Source organism: Cajanus cajan, chromosome 4 (assembly GCF_000230855.2).
Source record: "Cajanus cajan strain Asha chromosome 4, NIPB_CcT2T_4, whole genome shotgun sequence".
Classification (NCBI taxonomy): domain Eukaryota; kingdom Viridiplantae; phylum Streptophyta; class Magnoliopsida; order Fabales; family Fabaceae; genus Cajanus; species Cajanus cajan.
The window spans coordinates 72,817,617-72,835,949 of record NC_138520.1 but is presented as its reverse complement, the minus strand read 5'-3'; the positions used below and the strand labels follow the sequence as shown (position 1 = coordinate 72,835,949).

The following is an 18,333-nucleotide window of genomic DNA, read 5'->3' as shown; positions in this document are numbered from 1 at the left end:
CTTATTGGAAGTTGGAACCATTCAACTTGATAGTGGTAGGTAGGCCCTGCATCTTTTACAATGATTGTACAATGTCAACGATAACAACAATCAAGTTACTATGCTAATATCTATTTGCATATATTTTATTTAATTTTTATAAAATAATATATTTAAGTAAAATTTATAGTTTTTATTTTTGAACTTTGCTAACCGGAGCCTTTAGGACACTGATTAAAGAATAAATATGTAAATTTTTTTTTATTAAAAACTATAATAAAATTACATAAAAGTATCTGCATATACATTTTTCAATAAAAGGTTTTTAATTTTGATTTCTTATAATCAGTGTCTTAGTGAAACTTGTTTGCATTTTTTGTTATTTTTTTCAACGACATAATGCAGAATAACAAAAGTAATACATTTTAGCTGCTTCTTTTCTATTTTCATTTTAAGTTCACTATTATATTGTACTAATTAGTGATGTTTAAAATTGTATCTTTATTCCTTAACTATACAATATATACATATTTGCATAAAATCATATACTATCTTAGATCTTATGCAACATGAATTTTTCTTAAAAAAATAATTAATAATAAGTATTTTTTTTTCTTTTCTAAAAAATATAGTATTTTCTTCTTTTAATATTGTATTGGTTTAATTGCATATTTTGCTTTTATGAACTTTTAATTTTGTTATTCAACTTTCGAATATATACAATTTTATCATTCAATTTTGAAACAAATTTTGTTATAATGTTAATTGGTCACCTAATGCGTTAGTTGACATTTAACATGACAAGTTAATCAATATAAAATGACTTATAAATTTTCATCGTCACGCTCATGAAATCCTACAACATAGTAATGGATTTATGCTCATGGTTGAATCTCTTGCTCTCAACCTTCCCTCATGTGTTCCACCACCCATCTCAGCCATTAATTCGCATCAACACATTCCCATCATTGCTTCAACGTTAACTCAACTAGATCCCACGCAAGATCATGATTTCAAGGATCTCACAAGGATTATATGTATGGTGATTGCATTGAGTTTGGCGAAGTTGATCGAGATGAACATGTCTTGTAGTCGCGACGTGTGATTCGGAAGAATCAATAAAGAATTTAGAGATCACTTTTTACCATTGGTTATAATTTCAACAGATGTACAAAGTGCTTTTCGTTCTACTTCGTTAAAATTCATGTGAATTTTCATATCATGAATCTTCATATCAACATATATTGTATTTATTATTTTATAATTAAAAATAATTTTTAGTAATAATTTTTTAGTTATTATAAGATATATGTTATTTTATGACAATTTTTTTTGTAATAACTATAAAAATGATTTTAAAGATATTCAACTTTACACTAACACGTTACTATTTCCTAAAGAATGTAGCATATGTCATGACGATATTGCAAACTTCTGTTACTATTTTTAAATATATATATATATATATATATATATATATATATATATATAATTAATAAAATAATAAAAAACACTTATTAATTATGTGAATATCTTTTACTATATATTGGATTATAACAAATTATTTATTTCCCTTCATCTTTTATATAAGAAATAAATAATTAAATTATCAAAATCAATAAAAAATAATTATGATGGTTGATTTTTATTTATAATATTACAGAATTAAATTTCATTCAAAAAAATATCTTTTAAATTGGTTGGTTTAAATAATGATATTGATTAATTTAAATAATAAAAATATTAAATAATAGTACACCTAATTCAAAATATAATTTTTTTATCGATAAATATAACTTGTATTGTTAATCCATTAACAACTACGATAACTTACATAAGAATATAAAAAGAAAAGTAAGTACTTATTTTTTTATAATTAGGATAAAAAAATACATTTATTTCTTATATAAAGTATCCAGTAGAGAGTATTATACTAGATAAATTTGTTACCTTAAAAGATTTCACAATGTTCTCTATTAATTCAAAGAACAAAAATATTTCCACTAATTAAAATTAACCGTACCTGTGTACATGAAAATTAAAAGTCAAACATGGTATGCAAAACCTACTATAGTTAAAAGGTACAAATGCCCTCGACAAATACACAAGCCTATAACAACTACTGATCCCAAAGCTTCCATAACCCTGCATACCGAAGCACCAAGCACTCATCACTTGGCTCCTCCATTTTGTTTTGTGCTTCTCCAGGAAGCAAAGAGCACCAGCATGACAAGAACAAGAAGGATCATAACAAAACCACTAACCCCTAAAGATGCAAACAAGACGCCACTCATTCTAAACGTGCCACACAACATGACATCAAACCCCGATGCTGCAGCAACCATCACAGATAAAGAGTACAGAAGAGCAATGCACAGCATTGAGATAATAGGGACCCTAAAAGCCAAAGACCAAACCACCATCACTGTGTACACGAAACTCACTATGAACATTCCAGTCCATATCATTGCTGGTAAGAAACCAGTAGAAGCTTTCCCTAGACTTACTGTTAGTATCTTTGAGCTGTTTCCTGGGCTTATGGATTGGGATAGGTTCTGTAAAGGGTTACCTAAACCAGATAACAGTGCTACTTGAACTCCATACAACTTAACTGCTAATGCAGCACGATGTTCCTGTGGACAAATCATCTCTCTCGAACAGAAATGTATGAATGTACTATCGCTTGTGGAAGCACTTCTGTGAGAAACATTTTTTGTTAAAATTATTCCTTGGCCTCCACGTTCTAAAGTTTTGCATGTGTCTTTGATGTTTATCACGTGGGATGAGCAGGCAGATATACCACATTCCTTGTAATTTGCCTGTTCAAATTTGAAAGAATCACTCAAATATTAATTTTATAAGTTTCGAGAGAAATTGTCACTTGATCACCACGTGTTCATAATGTCTACCTATTTTTTTAATGCCACATTAAAATTGGTTTCGATCTTGATAATTCAGGATTATATAATAAGTTTTCCAAGTTTGAGGGTGTTTTTGAATAGATCCTAAGTTTTAAAATAAATGAACTATAACATGGGCTTTTCAACTTTGTTACTTTACCTACCTTATTCATTAAAAAAAAAACTAACCATAGTATTGTAAAATATCGATCGCTAGAAACATTGATTAATTTCTACAACAAGCTATAAGAACTCATACAGTAAATATTTCTTCTAATATAATTTATAGATTTGAATTTTAGATAATTTGATAAGATCAGACACAAACTATTACTATATATTGAGACATATTTTGTGTATTTTTTATGTGTTGTTTTTATTATATCTATTGTATCAGTAAGTTAGTTTTATTGTTTTTATAGTATCAGTAAGTTAGTTTCTTTTGTCAGTTAGGTTTTAGCTACTCCTATATAAGTTGTATTTTACTCATTGTTCAATATGGTAATCTTTATTCAGAAATTCCAATATGGCATCAGAGCGTGTTTAAGATCCACTTGGCTTCCGCTCTCTAAATTCGTTTAGTTCTTTTCAAGAACAAGATCTCTTGTCTTTTCCTCTCTCGATTGTCCCTCTTTCTTGGGTCTTCAAGATTACTGTCACGGAGAAAGAAACACATGCAGAAGCCACCAAGGGAACCCCTCAAGGAGATAGATCTCATAATGCATCGAGTCCCTACTACCTCCACCCTGGAGAAAAAGGAATGGTCCTTGTTTCTCCTCGTCTAAATGCCACTAAATATTATACATGGAGCAGAGGTGTTTAGAGCATTATGGTCAAAAAACAAATTGGAATTTGTTTATGGTACATTACTCATACCGAAAAAGGAAGATGCAAATTTCAAAGCATGGCAGAGATGCAACATTATGGTTATCTCCTGGATCACTCGATCTCTTTCCCCTCAGATCGCTCAAAGCCCAAATTATATGGATAATGTCAAGAAGCTATGGGATGAATTAAAAGAAAGGTTTACAAAAGGGAATTATTTTATAATTTCATATTTACTTCAAGAAAGACACTCCATCAAGTAAGGAGAAATGAGTGTCATTGACTTTTTTACAGAATTAAAGATTTTGTGGGATAAGTTAGATATGTTGAGTCAAACTCCAGATGGTTCATGTAGAGTCAAATGTACTTGTGATTTGATTAAATCCATTCAAAAGAAACAAGAAATTGAACAGATGATATGTTTCTTAAAAGGTTTGGGAGAATTTTATGGTAATGTGAAACAAAATATTTTGATGATGGATCCTGTCCTATCCATCAACAAGGCTTATTTCTTAGTCTTGCAACTAGAAGGACAACTACAAGGATCTGAAGCTAGTGATTAAAAGGTTTTTCTACTTCCTCAATTCAACAGAGTAATCAAGGGAATTGGAAGCCACAAGCGAGAGGAAATGGTAACTTTGGTAGAGGAACAGATGGAAATGCTGGAAAAGGAAGAACAAACAACTGTACAAGCAAACATTGCACATACATATTGTAATAAATTTGGTCACATAGTCGACCAATGTTACTCAAAGCATGGCTTTCCTTCGGGTTTCAATTTAAGAAACAATTTTGCAGTCAACAATTTTGTTGAGTTAGAGGGAGAGCAAAAACAATCTGAAATTGAAAATTCTTTTTGAGGATCACAAGGTGGAACCATATCACCTCTCGAGGAGTTTAGTTTGGATATGAACAGTTGCAACAATTGCTAACAATGTTGCAGCAGTCTTGTACTAAATCGACTCACTCAGTCTGTAAGTCAAATCAGTTCAGGGATTGTCAACAAATCTTCCTCACAAAAATAAGTATTGTTGGGACATATTTTATGTATTTTTTATGTGCCATTTTTTACTATTTTTATTGTATCAGTAAGTTAGTTTCTTCATTTTTAGTTAGGTTTTAGCAATCCTTACTTTCTTATATAAGTTGTATTTTACTCATTGTTCAATATGATGCTCTTTATTCAGCAATTTCAATAACTACCGCTTGCGTCAATTAATTGGTTTACACATTAAGATCCAGAAAGTTGGTTAATTTATTTGATAGGATTAAGTTTGTCTTGAATTTATATTTTATTCAAAATTATTCCTAATATTAATATTAATAAGACTCTAACTTTTCAAACTATCTATTGAATTATGAAAATGATTTTAATCAAAAGACATTTCTCAATAAAAAAAAAATAATGCAAGAAACATTTTAATTAAATCATATAAAAAAAAAGGTAGAGGAAGAATTTTAATTTAAGTTTTATAAAAATTCATACGCTATAAAAAAAATTATCATATAATAACATATCATATAGTAATATAATATTTGTTATTAAAATTTATTTTTATTTATATTATAGATATAATATATATTGATATATTATTAAAAATTGTAAATATAATTATATCTTATTAAATCTCATTAACATTAATACTAAAATCATATATAAATATATGTTAAATAGATTTATATTTACATATATCATATCTATAAAGACATTTTTTGTATGTTACTGTATATAATATTTCTTGTAGTTATATGACAATAATTAATGCAAAAAAAAAAACATTTTAAATGAAATCTTATTAAAAAAAATAAAGAAACACTTTTAATTTAAGTCTTATAAAACTCCATATTCAATATTTATAGGTTTGTAAATCCAATTTATATAGTTGCTAAGTCAATATTCATAACATTTTCTTTTTCTTTTTCAAACGAGCAGGCAAATTAATGAGGATAACTAACCTTGTCAAGGTAGCTGCTTTTCTTTTTCCGTGTTTTGGTGGGTGTGTTGTCAGAATTGTCGCTAGTTTTTTGAATCGACATTTTAAGATTCTTTTCGTCGTCGCTTTGTGTGCTCCACTCATTTTCCTCTTCAAAATTATTCAAATCAAAAGCTACTAAAACCAAAAATATAAAGACATTGGTGATCTTGCCTCGTAATATCCTGCTGCAGCATTCAAGTACGCAATTGTTCTCAGAAACTCCTTATTTCTAGGGTACTGTAAATGCAAACGCAAAAGAGAGGTGATGGTGATGATGATAACAAGAAACATGGAAAAATATGTTTTATATACTTTCCATTTTACTTCAAAACAATTTTGATTTTTCATATTTTTATTAATTGGTGAGTTTCAACTCTTACCCTATCATCACAAGTATTATAAAAATTGACCAAATCCATCGATTACAAGTACGCAATTTATCATCACAAGTATCATAAATTGTTTATTATTTAAATTTATAGACCAAAATTAAGCAATTCAAATTATGAGGACTAAAATTACTCTTATATTAAATTAGGAAGATTAAAAGTGCAATTAAGCCTTGTTTAAATGATTAACAAAATTTTACCTTAATTTGTTTCTCCGGAATTCTCCCTGACCCTCGACGCAATTTCCTGCGTATGATTGGATTTGGTTGTCTTGTCTTTGTTGGTTCATGATTTGCAAAATAGAATAAAAAAGGTCAGTTAAAGCCAATTTGAGGGGGAAGCATATATAGCAACTAAGTCCATAAGTCATAGAAAGTATATGGGTATTTTTGTGTATAAAGATCAATGAAATTGGACTTTGAGTGAAAGCAATGAAGGTGCAAATAAGCATAATTAACTTACAGGCTTTGTTGTTGGAGGCCAGAACTTGTTCTCTCTGGCTTGTTCTGAAACGAAAGAATCCATGATATGATATGATATAGGATCGCAAATTCTACAAGATCAAAGTGTAGAATATTTAACTCGTGTTGTGATGAAAATTACATAGAAACTTCGTAGTTCAGAATGTTCAGTGTTAGAACTTGGAAGCTTCTTTGGCCTAGGCTTTTTCTTTTTTTTCAAAGGCTTTAATGGGGCGGTGCACACTGATCTATTATTCATAAAGTTAGGTAATAATAATCTTATGGTGTCACATTGACTCAGAATTTTTATTTAAAATGTGTTCGTTGTTTGGTATAAAATTAGATATTTTAATAATTGATTTTATAATTAATTATTACTATTATTAAATATAATCAGAATAAAATTTTTAAAACAAATTTGTTGAAAATAAATTTTAATATAAATACAAGAAGAAAAATAAATAAATTTTATATACACTAAAATAATATGTTATTTGTGGTGATTAAAATTGTATTTTTTGGCCGGAGAAGAACCACCGAGAAACACATTTTTTTTGTTTAATAAATTAGCTAGCTTTAAATTGTGTTTAGATAGAAGATTTTAGAATTTAAAAAAAAAAAACTAAATAAAAGAAAAATAAATAAAAATGACGAACAACTTTAAATTTTCAAATGTATGGAAACAACTTATTAAGAAAAAGAGCGGGAGAGAGAGAAGTTTTTTTTACAAATTTCAGTTATTATCCCAAGAGCATGTATGTTTGGTAGATCCGTGAAAAATAAATTATTTTAATAATTAATTGTATGTATAATTTATATAATTGATTATTGTTATAATTGTGTTATAATCTAAACAATTTTTTCATTTAAGTTGCTGAAAAAAAATGGGATATTTAATTTCGTATTAATAGAACCAATAGGATCAATTTAGTGGTATGATTGGAATAATACAAGATTTTAGTATCAAATTTTGTTGTGATAGTATAATGTCTACTAATAAGAAAATTGTTTGAATACAAAAAAAAAAATCATTTTTTGCGTAAGAAATTGGCTTTAGCGAGAAAAGGTTACTAGTTTCAAATTTTCATATAAATAACAATAACTTTTAGAGAATAAAAAACTTTTTAAATATTTTGGTTGTTGTCCAAACATACAGTTTTTTTTCTTCTTTTTCACATATTTTTCCAAAAAAAATAGTTGAAATGTTTGGAAATAATCATTCCCAAACATATTATATATAAATTATTTTGTAAATATTTTTTTTCTAAAAATAGCTGAAATTGTAATAATAATAATAATAATAATAAATAAATAAATAAAAATTTCAAATGCTCTTATTTGTATTATGTATTTAGAGGAGTGCTAGTAATAAACATTTAACATATTTTTGTTAGATAAAATTTATTGAAATATATATATATATATATATATATATATATATATGTATATATATATATATGTGTATGTGTGAATAAGGATAGTTAAATAAAGTGGACGTTTGGTAAGGAAAAAAAATTTTCATACCCAAAAAATCATAATTTTTTGGAATTATAAATTCTCAAGAATCATGATTCTTGTAAATAATTAAAATCTATCTGATTACTCATAAATTTTTTTGGGAATATTAACATATGATTATCAAGAATTAAAGATTTTCGTGTTTTATTACAATAATACATTTTTTGATATATAAATATTTTTTACAAAAATATTCTTTATTAAAATAATCTCATTAGATATATTTATTTATTCAAATTTTATTACAAAAATGATATTAAACTATTTTAAAAAGTTGAAAGTTTATAAATAAAATTATTTAAATATAGAATCAACAAAAATAAATAAACAAACAAAAATATTACATTATAAATAAGAAAAATAAAAATATATTACTTCATTTCATTCCAATAAAAAAATATTAATAAATATCATTAAATTATTGAAACAAAACAGACTTTAATAATATTATTAAAATTAACAAAATCAAGGAATACTAAGATACAAGAAGAGAGATAGAGAAATAGAGATATGGAAGAGAGAGAGAGGGAGAGGGAGAGAGGAAGAGTGCAAGAGAGAGAGGGAGGGGGAGAGATGAAGAATGGGAGCAAGAGTGAGAAAGAGAGAGAGACGGAGGGGAAGGAGAGGAAGAGAAGGGGGGGTGAGAAAGACCAAGAGAAAAAGAGAAATAAAAAGAGAGATTTTTTATTTTAAAAAAAGATACGGTGATTTTTTTATATATATAAAATTTTCTTCCTAATTAAAAAGTCAAATTTTCACCCCCTTATATAAATGTTTTTGTGAAAAAGTGATATAAAAATAATTGAAACTACGTTCTTGAATTTTTATTTAAAATAACTAACAAATATAAAAAATTAAGATTTTCGATTTAGGATTCTCATAAAAGCAAAAATATTTCGCATACTAAATACTCTTAAAAACTAAAATCTTTGGTAATAATATTATTGATGCAAAATATTTACTAATTTTATCATAATTAATTTTCAACAAAAATTTGATTAATTACATTTAGTTTGTAAATAGAAGTTGAGTTTTTTTTTTTTAAGAATAGAAGTGGAGATTAAAGACAAGTAATAAATATTCTCCTTTAATTTATTGATGTATTTTTAAGACAAAATCGTGAAATTCGTCAACAATCAGAATAAATAATATTAGATACAAGGAAACTTAATAATGTAGCAAACTTAAGCAAACACCATTGTTAGATAGAGTATCTAAGTCATATATATGCGTCTTTGGGGAGCATTAACCAGGTAAATTTACTATTCTATTCCATCTAAAGTCCAGCATTAAATAAGAATAGATACAGTAATTTTTTATAAGTAAAATGGTAGCTAGATAAAGAATAAATTATTATTGAATAGAGAGTTAATAATATGTTAAAAAAATTTAAATTAAACGCCCACTTAATAATTAGTCGACAAAACTTAACTATACTTAATTTGGTTCAAAATTTTACTTATCAATTAAAGTGAAGAGAAACAAATATCAATATAATAATTTATAAACAATCTCTTCTTTAATTCATTGAAATTTTGTAAAAACTTATAAGAATTAAAGCCAATAATATACATCATATATAATAATGAGCTTAAACATAATAGTGTTTGAAAAAATAATAAAAATTAAATTATTTTAAATATTAATTATAATTAAAATAAAATTTTGTTTAAATAAATTTTTTGATAGGTGATTTTGAGATATTTGATTTTATTTAAATAGAATTACAAAAAATAATTTATGGTGAAATCAAATTAAAAAGGAAAAAATGGGTTTTTGATTTAAATATAGTACATCATTATAATTTTGATGAATAAAAAAATATTAATTTTTATAAAAATAGTTTATTTTCAAAAAAATTATTTATAATTATCTCAAACACATAACTTTTTTTAAAAAAATTTTTCAAAAAAAATATAAATAATTGAAATGTGAGATTATTATCCTTTTCTAACACACTTATTTATTCGAAATTGCATGCTCTATCAAGCATGTATTTTTTTATTCATAAATTAGTAGTAAAAATATGAATATTCTTATTACTCAAAATTGATAAAAAAACATTTTATAAATTTTAAAAATATTATAATATAAATAATAAAAATAGAACACATTTTTGTTGTTGTCATTTCTGAAAATTAACAAGAAAATAAAAATTAATTTTAGAAAATGAAGATAAAAAAAAATTATTTTCTTAAACTAAATGAGTCTTTTTTTTTTCAAAACAAAATGATTCAGAACTCACTTAATTAAACAGTGACTTATAAATAAATAAATAAATAAATAAAAGTTATAAATATATATATATATAGAGAGAGAGATAATAACTATGAACATTTTCCTTTTAATTTGCAATGATCCTCAAAACCACCACCATTGCAATGGCAAATAAAAACTATGAAGTAGACTATGTACAACTGAAAATCAAACGTTAAACACTCTCTAAACCCTTGGCACCACAACATGTGCATCTATTATGGCCAACAAGAGGAGCCAATTCTTTGGTACAAGAATCATCCTCAATCTCAAAGGCATGGTGACTAACCCATAAAACTGCATGCACCAAAACCAAAGGCACAGCACAAGCCAAAGTCACAGCAAGATGAATCCCAGCCTCGGTCAAAATCAGCTGCACTATTGTTGCAATAACTAGCAAAGCCAACACAAACCTTTTATCTATGCTTCTATGAAGCAACATGGAGTTGGGGTATGCCCTTAGAAGCAAACAATAAAGGGCTGTCACATAGGTCATGATGACCAACAAGATCAAGGACACCTTACGCTGAGGAATGAGGACTATGAAGAGTATGATCCACACAAAGAGTGTGTAGTATAAGCCAAGATTTTCCAAGTTTCTGATCACACGAATTGCTGCAGCTTCTGAAGTCAAGGGCATGTTGAAGGGCCAATATATTTTGAAGTCAGTATACAACTTTTGGTGAGGCCCTTTTGGTTCATAAGGGTCAGTTGTAGATGAAGGTGTTGTGGTTGGTGTTCTCTGAGTAGTTCCAAAGTTTGCCATGTGAGTTGAAGTGGACTTTGGAGGATCACAGAATGGCTCAATTTGATAACCTCTTCTATTGAACCACAAATTGGAGAAGTTTACTCCAAATGCACCACAGAAACTGTAAGGGTGAAAGTATGATGCGTACATGTTGTGAATTTGAATGAGATTCATGCGTATATAGTATCTTAAATCGTTTTATTTTCTAGTACAGGGACAAGCCCTATTGCCATAAAGTCATGGTGAATGTGAACGAAATTTCGTAAAGAAAAGTACAATGTTAAGGAACCTTCTTTGCTGCTTCTAATGTTGCTCGGTTGATCCCACTTAATTTTTTGGGCCCGTGTGGCTGAATCCACCCAAACTAGAGTGTAATATAAGACATCTTTGTTTTTTATTGACAATATTTCTATAAATAAATAAATATAAAAGGATAAAAGTAATGTTGAGTTTGAGACAAATATACTTGGTTTTTCTGATCATTGAACCTTTTGTTTTTACATGTTAATGTATGTTTGGAAACTATCCATTGTAAAAATAATCATTTGAAAAAACAATAAAATTGTCATTAATTAAAGCAAACATGTATTTAATTAATCATTTAAATTAATCATCTAGTCACATTAATCGAAATAACTACTAAAAATCTAAAAGAAACTATACCTATTATATTGATGACAATATTAAATGTGAGTTCTTATTTTAAGGAGAGATCAAATTTAAGCAAAAAAATCATATTTATAAAACTCAGAAAACAGAGAGAGAGAGAGAGATTCTGCCCTTTTGGTCTGATTTCTGAAATCATTGTTCACCAAAGACACAAAATTGATCATAATGAAAACACTGGAATAAATAAATTTCGTAGCAGTCATTTTTGTGGGAATTCACGTCTTTCCTTATCTCCAGAAATGAAATCCTAGAGTCTGTATTCTCTTTCAAATAACAACGAAAAAGTGGTTCTGTTTGAACGACTTCAACAACCGTAAATTGTGATTAAGTTATAACTGCCGCAAATGCTGAATGGTTTAAGAGCATATCCAATGTTAATGTAATTTTTTACGAGTCTCGTAATACCATTTAAAATTACGGAACTTTTTCTATTTTTTTCTCTATAGAAGTATTTAACGTAAGTTATTGATTTATTTTTAACTGAGTTTCACATAAACTTCACTATTTTATATTTTATTTAAATTTATTTTTTTATTGTTAAGAACTCATTCTTGGAAATTCTTGTATAAGAATGGTTTTAAGTTTTCATACCGTATTATCCACGGCAAAATGCTTCAATGCTTAAACTTGTAAGGATCAGTTCTTGTGTTTAATAACTAACATTGAAGATGAACTAATCACGATGTCTCGAATAAATAAATTCATTTGAATTCATTTCCAAAGCCAAGGTAAATCAAATGTCTTATTTCACATCAACAGCGAGACCAATATATGCGGGAATCAAATCTCACTACTGCTAAATGCACATATAATATATGGCCCCTAACAATGGTACATACAAAATCGAGCCCTAATGATGGATCAAACAAGAACAAGTTTCTATTGGGGTCAACAATCAATTTTGACGAAACTTTGGCCACACAGTAATTACTCCCGGTCTCATCTCCTCAAAACGGTACCTGCATCACAATACAAATGAAACAAATTAAGGATCAAAGTAAACCTTATTTCTATCTTTCCCAGAGACACAATGGGTATCTCATGCACTAGGCTACACTTTTTTTTTTTTTTTTTTCAATGTCCTAAACAAGGGTAAAGCATGATAGGGGAGAGAAGGAAGCAGTAGTGATAAGATATTGCATGGGGAGATTTTCCACCTGTTCTCATTGAGGAAACTTCTAACAGCTGTAGGAAGGGCGGCTTGTCCCCGACTGTGATTACCAACGCCTGTATAAATAAAAACACAATTAGGGCCACCGCTGATCGTTGAAACCATGCATGGACACATGTTTGCTAAATGAATAATTAAAATCCAAATTTTGTATTCAAGAAAATTGATAATCTTTCAACAAATAACAAAGCTCATTCAATGGTGTGCCAAGGGAAAGAAGGAACCAGTAGCTAGTGAAGCAAAAAGTATCATAACTGGAGATTTGGAGAAAAAGTTGGAAAAGAATACCAAAGGAGAAGTAATTTGGATAAAATATATTTTTTTCTATAATTTTCCCAAAAAAAACAATTAGTACAAGAGAATGATCAGCAGAATGAAGTCATGACTCATAGTGACAATAAGATGGGCTAGGCTGGATTTTCCATACCTATATAGACTCCATCTTGACCTAATTGCACGCAAAACATGATGATTGGTATTTTAACCTTTAGAAAATGTTAAACTCCCATGATTAATTTAAAAGAAAAGAAGAAAGAAATTACTAATCTTAACAGATAAAAAACATGTAGAAGTAAAGGTGATCACTTGGAGAATATGACATATCTTCCAAATTTATCAACAACTCGCAAGAGAATTACCAAGTAGTCAAGTATGCGAAAATAAATGGCTGACCAACAATGAGCAAAAAGGGAACTAAAACAATGAATGAATGTTTGTTTATATGATTAAGGGAAGGGTTATTCAGATTTTCAAGAATGTTTGCTTCGATAAAATGACAACTAACTGACACCAACAAAATGTAATTTTATGTCCAGTTACCAGACAGCAAGCTATATTATGTAAGTCTCTTAAATCATAACATAGCTACTTCTAAGAAATTTCACTTTATGCATTCTACACAAAGCAAGAGATTGAAGTTCTCTCTCTACCCATCTTTCAGGAGCAGATGCAAAATTATTGCTGGATACTTGATGCAAATAGGCAGTAGATGATGGCAATAGACATGAAAATTTGACAAGAGAACTGTTGAAAGAGAATAAACAGTATAGAAGATCTAAGCATAAAGAAAATTAAATGCTACCATGTTGGTTGAAGTTCACATTAGCCTATGCATATGCAATAAAAAAAAACTTCTCCAGAGGCATAATTCCTTATACACTATGAAGCACCAACTCCGACACTCACATGGGACACAACACGAACACAAGCACCTTGACACAGCTAAAGTCTAAAACATAGGACATGGGGGCACAGCATATATATATATATATATATATATATATATAGAGAGAGAGAGAGAGAGAGAGAGAGATACACACAAATATATATGTATATATATAAGAGGCATCATTATCATTGAAAAGAAAATTCCATAATACTAGCACTTTGCCACTTTAATAAAAACAATTAACAAACAACTTGCTAAGATCTTTAATATAGAGTCCCAGAAAATACTTAAAGAAGGAAAATAGGAAATTTACTAATTACGATTCTGTTTTTAATTTTAAAAAGATTGATAAAGAAAAAGGTAACCGTGTCTATAACTATGCCCAGCCATTTAAGGTGTGGCCGAGCCGGGTCAAAGCCGGAAAAACAAGAAGAAGAAAAATCAAAAGACACCACAAAAATGTGTTTGACGCATGTCCATGGCATGTCTGCAGTGTGTCAGCGTCGGAGGTGTGTTGGACACCCCAACACCTCCATTGCTAGGTGTGTCGGTGCTCCTAGCCTATACAAGTATAAACATTGACTTTATATGTTACCCGTGATCAAAAAGAAGCCAAGATACCTGTTATGACATGTAAAGCTAATGATCTAAGCCTTAATGGTGTTTGTATATTCAATTTTTCCCTGTCCATGAAATTGAGAGATCCAAGAGTAGAATGTCCAAGCCCATTTTCCTTCACGCCATTTGATGTGGCTGAACTCTTTGACAAACGTTGGCTTTCAATTCTGTAGAGATGTTCTTGCAATGCTTGAATAGCTTCTGTAGCATGAAGACCATGCAAATCAAGTCTCCAGATATCATTTTCATTATTCCTGATACTCAAAATTTTTTTGGCTGCATCAGAATTAAGTTCTTCAGCAGTATACCATTCTGCCCGAGCTTTCGTTGAATGATTTTGAGCAGAAAAATGATCACCTCTTAGAAAAGCACTAGAAGCTGCCCTAGAATGTCTCGATGCTGACCTGTTTAATTAGAAAGGTATGAAGTCTCAATTCAGTGTGGCTATCTAAATACAGAAATGTATCTTTTTAATAAAATAACCAACGTAAAATTTTTCATCTCTAATTATGGTCAAGGATGAAATCCCTATGATTGAAAGTCATTATTCATTGGTAACATATAAGCAGAGATGTCCTACAAATGAAAAATCTGGAAGAGGAAATATAGGATAGCATGGATTAAATAGACCCTTCAAAACTAAAAGAATGTGCAAAACTGGAAATGCTATCACATAAAATCATAATAGGCTAGAAAAATTTCTCTAGAAGTTATTGCAAATATAAGACCATATTACTATTTACTCTGACATAAATGAAAACAGAAGGAACCACCAATGAAGTAAATTCATTACTTAATGCTGTTTTTATTGTAATTGATTAAGGTTAATACAATATTTTCTCCAAGCACATTGCAAGTAGTTTTGAGACCTAAGACATTATAGGTATAGCAGATAACCATTCAAGAACTTGTTCAAGTTATCAACTAAATTACAATCAGTTTGATTTGGAGACTTCTTGATAAGGTCAAACTAAGTCAAGCATTGATCAATATGTTTCACTGCATGTAGATCCCATCTTCACTGGATATGTTTCACCATGTCATCTTATATAAGAATAGACAACAAAAGAAAAAATATGTGCGTGCATGCATACATACATACAAGCACATACACACATGCTAAATACATGTATGTATTACATGACAAAAGAAAGCTGATATTCAAAACAAACACATAAAAGCAAGAAATAACTAATGCCTTTTCCAGAAATAACTTATGTTAGCATTCGTACCGCATTGTCTTCAATGCATCCTTTCGATGACTAATGTAAATATCATCATCCTCCCATTCAGGCTCTACAGGAACAGAATTCAAGAGATTCATTTTGCATCTCAAGTTATCAACATCAGAAAGCTTATGACCTGAGGAAGCATTTTTATCCTCCAAGTCTTTATCATTGTCTTGGAAATGATCAGCAAGATTAGAATGGAAGAAAATGTCATCCTCAACCTTTTCTAAAGTAAGACTTTCATCAGTCTTGTCCTTACAAGGAGTATCATCTGAAGTAGTTGATCTAGGATCACTTGATACTATGCATTCTTCAAAATTCACAGTAGAGGCCATTGTTTTCAATAAAGCTGAGGCCTTATCAATATTGTTATTAACAGCATCCAAGATATCATCTATCAAGCTATTTTCAGCCCAAATATGCTGCTCTTTGAGCTTTTTAATAGCTAAATTAACATCTTCCTGAGCAGTGGCCCCACGATATTTTCCATCAAAATCAGAAACTAGCTTTGTGTTTATGCTATTCCCACTCGCTTTCAAAGGGGGGAAATTTTTAGTTGGGAGAAGTACTGAAGAGAAAGGCTTTGCAGGAACATGCTTCTTCTTGACTATAGGATCAAAAGTGCCTATAGCTGGGAAAGGGTCCTTCTCAACTTCAGATTCAAGATAATTGTTCTTTCTCTGCTTGAGATCAAAAGCTGTCCAACCAGAGGATTGACCCTTAGCCCGCGACATCTTCTTAAGGGAAGACCGTGCTGAAATGCTCATCTTGGTCCTTACACCATAATCTGGTCTCAAATCACTTTGCAATCTCTCTCTCTGAAGACTTATGCAGATGTGGAAGAACCCAGAAATCCTATATCTGGAGATGTTGCTTGCAAAAGGTCCAAGTCAATAACTGTAAGCACTAAGAGCACCATACAACGCACCAGTGTGTTAGAGAATCACAGTATAATACATTGATGAAAACATGATATGATCAAACATTTGATATCACAACAGTTTTCTTTTTCTAGAGACCACAGGTATATTCCGCATGAAGTAATTATGTTTGAGCCAAGTAAAATTATTATATGCCACAAATTACTGTCTTCAAGTATTTAACATAGTAGCATACTCCAGACTCGAATTCAAAACTATTGAACTAAAACAATTTTATGGCAGTTGATCTATGCACTGTAAGACATAATTTTTAAACTAGCAGAATTTTCAGGACCGTTTGGAAAAGTTTGCTTGCAATTTATTTAAACTATCTTATGAAACAAATATTTGTATAAGTATTTGGTAGAGCTTATGAAACCAGCTCATGATACGTCCATAAACTGTTTTCTACTTATTTCAATAAGCTATTTAAGACAGCTTGAAAAAAAGTTACAACTCATAAAAATTCTTCTTTAATAATAAAAACAACTTATGTATAAGTGCTTACATGATAAAAACATAGAATAATCGTTCAACTAAGTTATTTATCCAAACGCGCCCTTATTCAAATAAAACACCATTAAATAGTCCAATAAAGATTTCGAAGAAAGCGCAGCACAAAAACTATGCATAATAATTTCAAAACAACACAAAACCACCATACACTATTCCCAACAAACCTGGAACTAAATATAAAAACAGAAGAAAAAAAATGAAAACTTGAACAGAAAGAAGGAGAACCCCTGATGAAAACTAACCGTTTTTTTGCCTTTCAGAAGAAACTAATAGGAGAAAGAAGGTAGCTTGAATGTTATTTGGGAGCCAGAAAGCGCAGCCAAGGAATGAATCTATCGAAGGGTTGAAAAAGCGACAGAGCCACGAAACCAAAGACTTGTCGGTTGAAGAATTCAGCGGCGGAAGAGTGTTGCAGTGAACCAAATTTGCACCTGTTATCCATAAATCTGCTGTGTGGAGATTGCGAAGAGAGGAAGAACAAAATTTAGGGTTTTATGGATTCCCAAAGGGTCTCTCAGAGGCCACAAAAAGATTCTAGAGAGAGAAAAACCACGCGAGAGATAGAGAGAGAAATTTGACAGCCGCCGACGCCGTCACCGTCACGAATCAATAACGTCCGTCACGGAAATAATAGGCATAGCCCAGTATTAAAATAACAAAAAAAAAACATGAGAATTTATGAACTCCCCTCCTTGATTTCCGGTACCTATATATTACTATTAAGATTAATAATAGAAAATAACTGAGTTATATATATTTTCATGTTTTTAGTATTTTAAATTTAATATAAATTTATTTTTAATCTTTCAAATTTATAATTAAACTTTCAGCAATTTCAAAAAAATTTATAATTTTTATACTCAAATTTTGTTAAAAAAATCTATTAAATACTATTGTATAAAATTTATCTATTAGTGTCTCAATTAATGAAAATATTATATTAAATATAGTTAGTTCAAATTCATGTTGTGTTAGTTTTGACAGTGTTAT

At 29.3% G+C, this 18,333-nt stretch overlaps 3 protein-coding genes across 6 annotated transcripts; all 3 read right to left on the bottom strand.

The window, feature by feature from the left end:
- Positions 1 to 1,959: 1,959 nt before the first annotated feature.
- On the bottom strand, positions 1,960 to 6,757 carry LOC109789717 (uncharacterized). Of its 3 annotated transcripts, none has more exons than XM_020348747.3 (4): positions 6,532 to 6,757; positions 6,270 to 6,344; positions 5,852 to 5,917; positions 1,960 to 2,798 (listed from the first exon to the last, which is right to left on the bottom strand). In XM_020348747.3, exons 1-4 carry the CDS (start codon positions 6,592 to 6,594, stop codon positions 2,151 to 2,153), a joined length of 852 nt encoding a protein of 283 aa, XP_020204336.1. In that variant the 5' UTR covers positions 6,595 to 6,757; the 3' UTR covers positions 1,960 to 2,150. The 3 variants fall into 3 exon arrangements, with proteins under 3 accessions (XP_020204336.1, XP_020204337.1, XP_029125337.1); XM_020348748.3 differs by having other exon boundaries at positions 5,661 to 5,917; positions 6,532 to 6,751; XM_029269504.2 differs by having other exon boundaries at positions 5,661 to 5,865; positions 6,532 to 6,751.
- A 3,546-nt stretch (positions 6,758 to 10,303) lies between these two features.
- Positions 10,304 to 11,255, bottom strand: LOC109789707 (uncharacterized). Its single transcript, XM_020348734.3, has one exon. It carries the CDS (start codon positions 11,224 to 11,226, stop codon positions 10,480 to 10,482), a length of 747 nt encoding a protein of 248 aa, XP_020204323.3. The 5' UTR covers positions 11,227 to 11,255; the 3' UTR covers positions 10,304 to 10,479.
- Positions 11,256 to 12,406: 1,151 nt separating this feature from the next.
- On the bottom strand, positions 12,407 to 17,956 carry LOC109789711 (smr (Small MutS Related) domain-containing protein). Of its 2 annotated transcripts, none has more exons than XM_020348741.2 (5): positions 17,586 to 17,956; positions 15,911 to 16,813; positions 14,682 to 15,082; positions 12,879 to 12,948; positions 12,407 to 12,680 (listed from the first exon to the last, which is right to left on the bottom strand). In XM_020348741.2, the coding sequence occupies exons 2-5, from the start codon at positions 16,672 to 16,674 to the stop codon at positions 12,617 to 12,619; spliced, it is 1,299 nt and encodes a 432-aa protein (XP_020204330.1). In that variant the 5' UTR covers positions 16,675 to 16,813; positions 17,586 to 17,956; the 3' UTR covers positions 12,407 to 12,616. The 2 variants fall into 2 exon arrangements, with proteins under 2 accessions (XP_020204330.1, XP_020204331.1); XM_020348742.3 differs by having other exon boundaries at positions 15,911 to 16,804.
- Between the last annotated feature and the right edge of the window lie 377 nt (positions 17,957 to 18,333).

Excerpts from the sequence above, each read along its gene's own strand:
- LOC109789717 (XM_020348747.3), bottom strand. The coding sequence starts at position 6,594 with ATGGATTCTTTCGTTTCAGAACAAGCCAGAGAGAACAAGTTCTGGCCT. Across the intron at positions 5,918-6,269 it reads TTCCGGAGAAACAAATTAAG|TACCCTAGAAATAAGGAGTT; the intron begins GTAAAATTTTGT and ends TTGCATTTACAG. Across the intron at positions 2,799-5,851 it reads CTGCAGCAGGATATTACGAG|GCAAATTACAAGGAATGTGG; the intron begins GCAAGATCACCA and ends AAATTTGAACAG.
- LOC109789707 (XM_020348734.3), bottom strand. The coding sequence starts at position 11,226 with ATGAATCTCATTCAAATTCACAACATGTACGCATCATACTTTCACCCT.
- LOC109789711 (XM_020348741.2), bottom strand. The coding sequence starts at position 16,674 with ATGAGCATTTCAGCACGGTCTTCCCTTAAGAAGATGTCGCGGGCTAAG. Across the intron at positions 12,949-14,681 it reads AGCTTTACATGTCATAACAG|GCGTTGGTAATCACAGTCGG; the intron begins GTATCTTGGCTT and ends TTATTTATACAG. Across the intron at positions 12,681-12,878 it reads AGTTTCCTCAATGAGAACAG|GTACCGTTTTGAGGAGATGA; the intron begins GTGGAAAATCTC and ends ATTGTGATGCAG.